This window comes from Pezoporus wallicus, unplaced genomic scaffold, assembly GCF_028554395.1.
Source record: "Pezoporus wallicus isolate ANWC-B61680 ecotype Strahan unplaced genomic scaffold, APGP_CSIRO_Pwel_v1 contig_6595, whole genome shotgun sequence".
Classification (NCBI taxonomy): domain Eukaryota; kingdom Metazoa; phylum Chordata; class Aves; order Psittaciformes; family Psittacidae; genus Pezoporus; species Pezoporus wallicus.
In genome coordinates this window covers 23,175-34,378 of record NW_026638466.1, presented here as the reverse complement: position 1 = coordinate 34,378, position 11,204 = coordinate 23,175, and the positions used below count along the sequence as shown (strand labels likewise).

General features: G+C 52.1%; 1 protein-coding gene across 1 annotated transcript; it reads left to right on the top strand.

Annotated features, from left to right (window-relative positions):
• The first annotated feature begins 1,535 nt into the window (after positions 1 to 1,535).
• Positions 1,536 to 2,763, top strand: LOC130599989 (olfactory receptor 5AS1-like). Its single transcript, XM_057410877.1, has one exon. It carries the CDS (start codon positions 1,536 to 1,538, stop codon positions 2,472 to 2,474), a length of 939 nt encoding a protein of 312 aa, XP_057266860.1. The 3' UTR covers positions 2,475 to 2,763.
• Positions 2,764 to 11,204: the final 8,441 nt, after the last annotated feature.

Below are 11,204 nucleotides of genomic sequence, written 5' to 3'. Positions count from 1 at the left end.
GACATTCCTCAAAAGAAACATTTCCTTCATCCAGGAATATAAACCAAATATTTCCCTAGTAGGTAAGTTTCCTAATGAATAAAATTTCCTTGCATTCAGGGTGTTGTGTAGGAATTGTTCCAAGTCAGTTGCTTTGGATGTATTTCTGATTCAGAAAAGCTTTGCAGCACCATGAGATAACAAAAGAAAACAATAAATATGTATATATCTTTAATAAGGGGGGAATTTGGTTTATCTTTGATTTTTACACCTAAATTTTGATCTGATACCTCTTGCAGGTCCTCATCAAAGACCACTCAGCAGCTTCTAGGCTTTCTCTGCCTGGATTTCCGAACATGAACCACAGCTGAAACTAGGAGGAAACAGCTACATGTGCTTAACTATGGAGTATTTTTTGGGGCAGAAAGGTTCTTTTTCTTACTTTCACTAGAAATCTCTCAAATTACCGGTGATAATGTTAAAATAAGTGGTAATGTTACAAGGTCACTGTTTAACTGGTCTCAACTAAAACTAAAACACAATTGAATTTTGGCAGAGCTTGTCATCTTAGTCTAGGAATCACGGTACCAGAGTCACCCCAGACGTCATCTGGAGTAAACGGTCACATCCACAAAGTGATTCAGATTCTAGGATGCATCAAGAATGAAGGACCTTGAAAAAAGATCAAAGAAAACAGTCTAAAATGGGATTCATCTCACTAACCATCTAAACTTTTGGCAGTGAATTGATACTGGTCATGCAGGCGTCCTTTCTTATCAACAGATGAGCGCATAGCCAGGATACGATGCATCCCACTCACCCCTCTGCAGTGATTATAGATGGAACTGAAGATGATGCACTTAGACCAACCTTTACAAAGCCAAATACAGGTGAGGTCAGTGCAACCCTCCTTTCTGAACCCCCAGGCTCTGCTGTAACCAATTAATATCCTATCCTGAATGAGTCAGCTTAGATTATTATATATTGTTAAGGAACATAGACATTTCTGGTCTGGCTGTGCTTTTATCCATTTAGCATTGATATTTACAGGACTATTTAACTGACCTGCTAGCGGTTTCGTTATCAAATGTCCTTCTGCAATCCTTATATTTCCCGGAAATGTAAAGGTGAGCAAGAGAGATCTGCCCTGCCTCGAACTTATACTGGCATCAGCAGATGCTAACTTTGGCAAAGTTAAGTTACATGATGCACTTCTGGAAAGGTAAAATTAAGACCCGAAATTAATTTGATAGAGGACTGAATCAAATTCAGTTGGTTTTACGTGAAAAATAAAGTGGGGGAAAATGCTTGGAAAATCTAACAGTATTTGTGCTCAGATGCTTAAAAACAACACTCATGGCTTTCTTTTGATGTAAAGCTCACTTTGAATGTCCTCCTAAAGTTTCTTTTCAATGGGCATTATCTAAGTGATTGGTTTCCCCCTCTGATACTTGGCGAGGTGCCTACTTTTCTGTCTTCTGAAAGATACAATGTGTTTGTGCATTGCTCTACCCACTAGGATTGATCCCCTGACGAACCAAACACAGGGTCATGAGATGCCTGAAGAGAACTGCACCACGCTGACAGAGTTCATTCTCTTGGGTTTCACCGACCGTCTGGAGGTGGAGATACCTTTGTTTGGGCTCTTCCTACTCATCTACATCACCACTTCGGTGGGGAATGCTGGCCTCATCGTGCTTCTCCAGCTCAATGCCTGCCTTCATACTCCCATGTACTATTTCCTAAGCAATTTGTCTTTCTTAGACCTTATCTGTTCATCTGCCATTGCTTCCAAGATGCTGGTGAGTCTGTTAGCACAGCAGAAGACCATTTCTTTCACTGGCTGTGCAACACAGATGTTTTTCTTCGCTGCCTTTGCTGACGCCGAGTGCCTCCTTTTGGCTGCGATGGCCTATGACCGCTATGTGGCTGTATGTCATCCTCTTGTCTACACTGTTGTCATGTCTCGCAGGGTCTGCACCACCCTGGTAGCTGGGGTTTATCTCAGCGGGGGTCTGACTTCGCTGGTGCACACATCTTTCACCTTCACATTGTCATTCTGCGGCTCCAATGTCATCAACCATTTCTTCTGTGATATTCCCCCGCTGCTGGAGCTCTCCTGCTCCAACACACACATCAACGAGGTTCTTCTCTTCACTCTCTGTGGCTTTATACAAACCAGCACCTTCCTGGCCATTGCTGCCTCCTACACCTGCATCCTCAGCACCATCCTCCGGATCCATGTGGCAGACAACAGGCACAAAGCCTTCTACACCTGCACCTCCCACCTGATGGCTGTTGGGTTATTCTATGGCTCCCTCCTCTTCACGTACTTACAGCCCAGCTCCAGCCACTCGATGAACACAGACAAAGTGATCTCTGCATTTTATACCCTTGTTTTTCCCATGCTGAACCCCCTCATTTATAGCTTCAGGAACAAAGAGGTGAAGGATGCTCTAAGGAGGACAGTAGGGAGAAGAGTGTTTTCACAGTGATTTTCTTAGAAGCAAAAAGATAGTGTGTTTCTGATGCAACACAAGTGATGGGAACTGCCTGACTAAATGTAGGTGACATGTTAGGAACACCTGCATCTGATCTACTTCCCAGATTCATTTGGTAATTGCTGGGAAAAAAAACAGTCAACTTACAAGGTGATTCCCAGTATCACAAAACAGAAGGCAAAGTCAGACAGCTCCCATCACAGAAGGATCTCTTTCTCCTCTGCTCTAAGTTCTCCCCCGAGGCTTCCCTTCTCCAGGCTGAAAAACCCCAAATCTCTCAACCCATCTCCTCTATCCCAAATGCAGAAGAAAGTTCTATTTTTATAGCTTATGCTTATTGAGACAACAACCAAGATGCTCTAAAGAAAAGTTCAATTTAGAAAACTCCTACATACGGGTGTGAGTGTATGTATTGAACTTGGAAATGAAAGCCTTTTGTACAGTGGAAAAGACTGTGCGTACTTAGCAGCCAGCTTCGCCATACCCTCTATACAGAGAGGAATCTCATGTCCTCCTAATTTATTGCATTTTAGGACCAGGCTTGTTCATGTTTCATCACAAATCCTTCCTGCTTGTTCTGCTCTCCTCAGACACCTTTCATGCTTCTCCTCCTGTGTTTTACCTTAAAGACTTTACTACTTGTGTATGTTTTCCCATAATCTGTTTCTGCCTTTATACCACAAGCCTTCATTTCCCTTCTCATAGCTTAATTGGTTATTCCTGCTTAATTGTGTTACAAAAGGTGTGTTGATGGGTAGGGTATCAGCAGCGTCACAGTGTTACAAAGCACGTACACACTGTTGTAGTGCATTGGTGTCTGGATACAGTATAGAATCATAGAATGGTTTGGGTTGGAAAGGACCTTAAGATCATCCAGTTCCAACCCCCCTGACATGGGCAGGAACACCTCACGCTAAACCATGTCACCCAAGGCTCTGTCCAACCTGGCCTTGAACACCGCCAGGGATGGAGCATTCACCACTTCCTTGGGTAACCTGTGCCAGCCCCTCAGCACCCTTTCAGTAAAGAACTTCTTCCTTATATCCAACCTAAACTTCCCCTGTTTAAGTTTTAACCCATTACCCCTTGTCCTGTCACTACAGTCCCTAATGAAGAGTCCCTCCCCAGCATCCCTATAGGCCCCCTTCAGATACTGGAAGGCTGCTATGAGGTCTCCATGCAGCCTTCTCTTCTCCAGGCTGAACAGCCCCAACTTTCTCAGCCTGTCTTCATACGGGAGGTGCTCCAGTCCCCTGATCATCCTCGTGGCCTCCTCTGGACTTGGTCCAACAGCTCCATGTCCTTTTTATGTTGAGGACACCAGAACTGCACACAATACTGCAGGTGAGGTCTCACAAGAGCAGAGTAGAGGGGCAGGATCACCTCCTTCTACCTGCTGGTCATGCTCCCTTTGATGCAGCCCAGGACACGGTTGGCTTTCTGGGCTGGGAGTGCACACTGAAGCCGGCTCATGTTCATTTTCTCATCGACCAACACCCCCAAGTCCTTCTCCACAGGGCTGCTCTGAATCTCTTCTCTGCCCAACCTGTAGCTGTGCCTGGATTGCTCCGACCCAGGTGCAGGACCTTGCACTTGGCATGGTTAAACTTCATGAGGTTGACATCAGCCCACCTCACAAGCGTGTCGAGGTCCCTCTGGATGGCATTCCTTCCCTCCAGCGTATCAACCGAACCACACAGCTCGGTGCCATCGGCAGCTGGCCCAAGAGACGTGCTGTAGGCATCGAGGACCTCAGCCCTGCATCTGGACACTGGCATCATCTTGTCTGGTCAATGAGCTTGTGTCTGGGCAAACCACTGTGGAGCTGCCCCTGAGAGGCAGCTGCAGGCACTCCGAGGGCCCTGTGGTCCCCAAAGGTGCCTGGGGTGGGGCTGGAGGGAGCTGCTCTCAGGGAAGGCTTGGGGAACAAGTGAAGTTGAGCCAAAGGACCTGCCCTGCAGGGTGGCAACAGGGGCTGGCCAGGGCAGGGCTGAGCAGGAGCTCTAGGAGCAGCAACCCCCTTGCCCAGGCTTCTCCTCTTGGCCAGGTCCTCCTGCTGGGACAGCACAGCTTCCCCTGTGCCCCTGAGCCCGCCTTCCCTTTCCCATCCCCAGCACACCCTGCCCCTCCAGCAGGGGTTAGTCCACTTGCATGGCTCTTTGGAGAACCATCAACGTCTTTATTTACAAGAACAGAGGGCTCACAGAGAACAGAAGCTCTGGGAAGCCTGGCCCTGCCTCTCCGCACCACGGCAGCTCCATTCAGTGGGAGAGCTCTCCGGGGATGAGGACACCTTCCTTCCCCGCTGCCGAATCCTCTCCAGCACCGCACGCAGGATATTGTTGGTCGATGCTGCTGCAGTGTCCTGTGCGTCCCGGTCTGGGCACGGTTGGCATGAGCTCACGTTCCTGGTGACAGGGGAACCTCAGTGCTGCTGCGAGGATGGGCTGTGCTGGCTGGGGATCCCCTCTGGGCAGCAGGAGTTGGAGGTTGGAGCCATCTCGGGTGGGCTTCCCTGTGAGAGGCCATCAGGACTCCATCTCCTTTGCCTCTCTGTGCTCTTGGAGGTGCCCTGGGACCATGTCCCACAGCTTAGGGAGCTCTCGGAGCTGCCAGTGCCCTGCCTCCTCGATGACCACCATTTCTGCCTGTCCAGGCTTGGTTCACTCCCCCAACAATTGGATGCTGCGTTCCCTTCCCTGCTGGTGCTGCTCGTGGTGCTCTCCAGAGGGGCTGTCCCACCTGTGAAGCTGCCGTCAGCAGGTCTAGCTTGTTTCCTGCAGCAGCCACAATGGCTCTGTAGGGCTCCTTGTGCTCGTGCCGTGAATCCTTCATGGGCTGAGCACATGTGTGCTCCCTGTGCTTTCTCCGGCTTGGTGTCCATAGGAGAAAAGGCTGGGACAAGGCTTGGGGACACAAGGGTGGATGCTGGCCCTGGCGAGTCCTTCACCATCCCACAGGGTGGCCCTGGCGCATCCTTGGTGTCTGTGGCCATCTCATTCCCAGAGCTGCAGGATGTGCTGGGCAGGGTCCTGGCCTCCAGGAATGCCTGGCTGCTCTCCGTCCCTGGAACGGGGCCGTAGGAGGAGACACAATACAGGCAGGAGCACGGTGTCATGGGGACCAGAGTGCAGGTGAGGGATGCCTGAACCTGCTGCTGCAGGACCCATTCCTTCTGCCTGAGCTGCTTTGTTTTTGCCATAATGGCAGAGCTCTTGCGGGGCTGCAGCTGCCCAGCCCCAGCCTTCCTCCGTCTGGGCAGTGAGCATTGCGACATGCCCATGGACCTCTGCACTGCCTTGGGGAGAGTTTGGAGTTTTATCTCCAGGCATTTTCTTGCTGTGTGGGTCCAGAGCTTGCTGTGGACCTTCTTGTTCAGCTGCAGCCTTGCGTTGCTGATAGGCGCTGTGGCACAGGACCAGCTCCTGTCCTCATTGTGGGCATGGCCCCTGTCTTGTGTGGGGATGTTGATCTGACAGGCAGCATCTTTCTTCAGTAGCATGGAAGCTGGTCCTGCTTCTGGTCCTGCTGCTCCATTATCCAGGCTGGGACAGGCAGGGGGGGCCGCGCCTAAACCAAAAGGCCTCAGGCACTCCTTGTCCCACGGTGACAAGCCCCTACCCTGGTGAAGGAGGCTCTTCCTCAGTGTATCCTCCTCTGGTGCCTTGATGGCTGTTTTCTCCTCAGATCCACGGGGGCTCTGTGGCTCCTGCTGTCCTGCTTTGTGCTGTCCCAGTGCACTGGCATTGCCCGGGGCCCTGGGCTCCCCAGCTCTGCTCTCCTTTGGCAGCTTTGGGTCTAAGGGACCAAGCAGCGGTGGAGGGCACAGCATCTGCGGTGCCAGGGACTCCTCGGTGGGGTTTGGATCCCCCCATAGCCTCTGCACTTCCTTCTCTTCAATGGTATCCACAATAGCGTTTGCCTTGGCCTGCATTGAGGGGCACAGAACGTGCCGCAGCCAGGGCTGGCTCTGTCCCGGCAGGATGAGCTTGGGCAGGACAGGGAGGCAGCCCTGCTGCTGTGCTGCTTGCTCCTGGGACTGCTGCACCGGCACGGGCAGGGCCCCCAGCCGTATCTCCAGGGCTTTCTGAGCCACGTGCATCTTCAGGGCTGAAGAGACTCTGCCAGCACACGTGTGGTCGAGGGAGCAAACAGACCTCACCTCCATAGGGGCTCCTTCATCTTCAGTCAGGAGCGTTGCTGTCAGGCTCTCGGGGGGACTGAGGCTCTCGCTGGAACTGATGCTCTCGGGGTAACTGGGGGAGCCGCAGCAGCTCAGCTCTCCCTGCTCCACCAGCTCCTCCAGGTCCTGCCATAGCGCCTGCCACGTGCCAGCATCCAGAGCGGCTGCAGCTCCTCTCCCAGCCCACGCTGACAGCACCAGCTCCTGCAGCTCCTGCACAGCCTTGATGCAGTGGGTGCAGCCGGGCCTGCAGCGCCAGGGCCCGCACAGGGGGGACACAGCGTTACCTGCAAGGCAGGGAGGGGTTCTTGAGTGTCGGGGGGACGGAACCAACCTGGGACCGTACACCCAGCCTGCTCCCCATGGGGCTGGGCTCCCCTGGGGGACCTGCCGGGGACTTACATGGCTCTGCTGCCCGAAATCGCCGCCTCCATCTGCGCTGTTGCTTGCCCTGGCCATCACCCTGTGGGAACATCATTGTGGCACAGTCACCTTTCTGGGGACAGGCACCACCAGTGCTGGAACCAAGTGGGCCCCATGGCCACAAGTGATCCCATTGGCGACGGCTGATGGCAAGCAGCATGGCCCCAGCAGCCAGGATCAGGATGCTGAGGCCCAGAAGAAAGCTGCTGTTGCCCATGTGCACTGCCCGTGACAACCACATTGGGAGCTGTGGAACAGTGGCACGTGTTGCTGTGAAGTTAGACCCTGCTGCAGAGAACAGCCAAGTGATGTTACAGGCCCCATTATACCAGCACCGTGGGCATCCTGCTGCTTCTGCTTCATGAGCCCTAAATATCCTTGTGCAGATATGGGTCTTGAAACCGGAAAGAAATCATGGGTCAAAGAGCACGGCCGTCCTTGTGCTCAGTGTCTCCTTGTGTGTGACTCCCTTGAGACACCTCAGTTTTGCCTTCTTCTCTTAGAAGAACCATAAAAAAACATATCCCTAACATACAGCATAGCCATCCAGGTGTGCGTAGCAGCCGGTAATGCTGTCACAATGGGGGTTGTGCTCAGGATGGCAGTTGTCAGGGGTGGGGTATTAGTGTTCAATTTCCTGTAAGCAGTTTGTAGAATCCCGGACTGGTTTGAGTTGGAAGCGACCTTCAAGCTCATCCAGTTCCAACCTGGCCTTGAACACTGCCAGGGATGGGGCAGCCACAGCTTCTCTGGGAACCCTGTGCCAGCGCCTCAGCACCCTCACAAGGAAGAGCTTCTGCATAAGAGCTCATCTCATCTCCCCTCTCTGTCTGTTTAACATGGCGAGGATTACATGCTGAGGATTGCTGACCTTGTGAAACAATCAGCCTTTATATGAGAGCTACAAGGAGCAGACATAAAGGGAGGGGAATCATTGTTTTAGGTTTTGCTGGTCCTCATAAAACAATAGACATGCAATCCGAATTCCAGTCCACAGTCTCCTTATTCAATCTAGAGGTAGTTCACATCACTGCCAGTCTTCCCTATTGGACCATTAAGTTGTATTTTTACTGATTCACAGTCTGTGGTCCTCTGAGACTAATACTAGACGGCTGATTAAGAGATGACTTGTCCCTGAAAGCACAGCCAGAGCAGAAGAGAGACACAAAGTCCTCTCCTAAGCTCAGGTAAGCAGTGTCCACAGCCTATATATAGATGTTTGCACTCTGGATACTTCCTGGAATTTGAATGATTATTTCTCTACATTGATTACTAGAGCAGTAGAAGTTTAAGCTTAGAGGAGTAACTTTTAATTGTTTTACGTTGACTGATGAACCCCATATTACCAATATCAAATGATAGAGCAGAGGCGTGAATAACAAACCAAACATGATAATTTCCCCTATTCTGGACTGGCTTTCCCACATCATTTTCCGCCAAAGCAGAGCATCCATTTCATCCCTTTCATGTGTCATGGTTTAGCCTCTCGCCAGAGATATTTGGAAGGTCTAAGCATATCCATCACTGGCTACTGCAAGCCTCTGTGGAGCTTTCCCATCTCATCAACGACAGTTTGAAATAGGAAAGTTAAAGATCAGTTCTGCCGTGGTGTTTTGCTTTCCTCCCATGTGATTGTTTTGCTCAAGATCTAGTGTCTTGCCTCAGGGATGTCCTCTCTGAACTCTTTAGCCCAGAGCTTCTGCCTGTGTTCTGTGTAAGTGCTGGGGGACAGGCTATGGCAATAGGAAGATAGAATCTGTTTGTTGTAATTTCAGTAGCATAAAATTCAACCAGGTAAGACAAATCTAACCGTTGGGGCTTCTTCTGTAGTCAGTGTAAGGAGGGAGAGACCTGCAGAAAGCAAAACATGCCATTTTCCTTAAACTTATTTTACAATGGGATGAACCATCCTTTGGAGTTGTCCATTTCTTGCCAATGATAGCTAAAAAGATAGCTAAAAGAACCCAGCTAACTTTTAGATGCCTAAAAGTAGTTAGGATGAGTTTTCATGCATTTTGAGGACTTCTCTGACCTCCAGAGCCTTTGAGGTCTGCTATTGTGCCAACACAAATTTCATGTCATACAAAGCTATCCTCATTCCATTTAGATGTTATTGGGGACTACTGGGAGGAATGTCTCAAGTTCAGAAGCAATAAAACTGTAGGACCTTACGTGCCTGCCTCTGGACATATGTAGAATCATAGAATGTTTTGGGTTGGAAAGAACCTTAACATCATCCAGTTCCAGCCCCCTGCCATGGCAGCGACACCTCACACTAGACCATGCCACCCAAGGCTCTGTCCAGCCTGGCCTTGAACAATGCCAGGACATGGAAGCAGCCCTGCTGCCGTGCTGCTTGCTCCTGGGACTGCTGCACCGGCACCGGCACGGGCAGGGCCCCCAGCCGTATCTCCAGGGCTTTCTGAGCCACGTGCATCTTCAGGGCTGAAGAGACTCTGCCAGCACACGTGTGGTCGAGGGAGTAAACAGACCTCACCTCCATAGGAACTCCTCCATCTCGAGTCAGGAGCGTTGCTGTCAGGTTCTTGGAGGGACTGATGCTCTCGGGGTAACTGGGGGAGCCGCAGCAGCTCAGCTCTCCCTGCTCCACCAGCTCCTCCAGGTCCTGCCATAGCGCCTGCCACGTGCCAGCATCCAGAGCGGCTGCAGCTCCTCTCCCAGCCCACGCTGACAGCACCAGCTCCTGCAGCTCCTGCACAGCCTTGATGCAGTGGGTGCAGCCGGGCCTGCAGCGCCAGGGCCCGCACAGGGGGGACACAGCGTTACCTGCAAGGCAGGGAGGGGTTCTTGAGTGTCGGGGGGCCGCAACCGACCTGGGACCGTACACCCAGCCTGCTCCCCATGGGGCTGGGCTCCCCTGGGGGACCTGCCGGGGACTTACATGGCTTTGCTGCCCGAAATCGCCGCCTCCATCTGCGCTGTTGCTTGCCCTGGCCATCACCCTGTGGGAACATCATTGTGGCACAGTCACCTTTCTGGGGACAGGCACCACCAGTGCTGGAACCAAGTGGGCCCCATGGCCACAAGTGATCCCATTGGCGACGGCTGATGGCAAGCAGGATGGCCCCAGCAGCCAGGATCAGGATGCTGAGGCCCAGAAGAAAGCTGCTGTTGCCCATGTGCACTGCCCGTGACAACCACATTGGGAGCTGTGGAACAGTGGCACGTGTTGCTGTGAAGTTAGATCCTGCTGCAGAGAACAGCCGAGTGATGTCAGAGCCTTTAATGCTGTCACAATGGGGGTTGTGCTCAGGATGGCAGCTGTCAGTGGTGGGGTGTTAGTGTTCAATTTCCTGTAATCAGTTTGTAGAATCCCGGACTGGTTTGAGTTGGAAGGGACCTTCAAGCTCATCCAGTTCCAGGCCCCTACCACGGGCAGGGACACCTTCCACTAGAGCAGCTTGCTCCAAGCCCGTGTCCAACCTGGCCTTGAACACTGCCAGGGATGGGGCAGCCACAGGTCTCTGGGTACCCTGTGCCAGCACCTCAGCACCCTCCCAGGGAAGAGCTTGTTCCTAAGAGCTCATCTCAGTCTCCCCTAGGGCAGGTTCAAGCCATTCCCCTTGGCCTGTCCCTGTAGGCCCTTGTCCAAAGCCCCTCTCCAGGTTTCCTGCAGCCCCTTTAGGCACTGGAGCTGCTCTAAGGTCTCTCCTTAAGGAGCCTTCTCTTGTCCAGGCTGACCCAGCCCAGTTCTTTCATCCTGGCTCCAGAGCAGAGCTGCTCCAGCCCTCAGGGAAGGGAAGGCACAAGGAGGACTTTATCTCTCCCGACAACTGCCTGACAGGAGGATGGAGCCAGGAAGGGGCTGGGCTCTGCTCCCAAGGAACAAGGGATGGGACAAGAGTCAACGGCCTCAAGCTGCACCAGGGCAGGTTTAGATGGAGAAGAGGAACAATTCCTTCCCCAGAGGGTGCTCAGCCATTGGAACAGGCTGCCCAGGGTAGCCCTGCAGTCACAGTCACACACCGCGGACTCAAGGTCTCAGTGCCATGGGTTAGTGGTGGTCTTGAAGGTGCTGGGGGAGCAGTTGAACTTGATGATCTCAAGGGACTTTTCCAACCTGATTGATTCTATGGCCTATGATTCTATGAACCTTG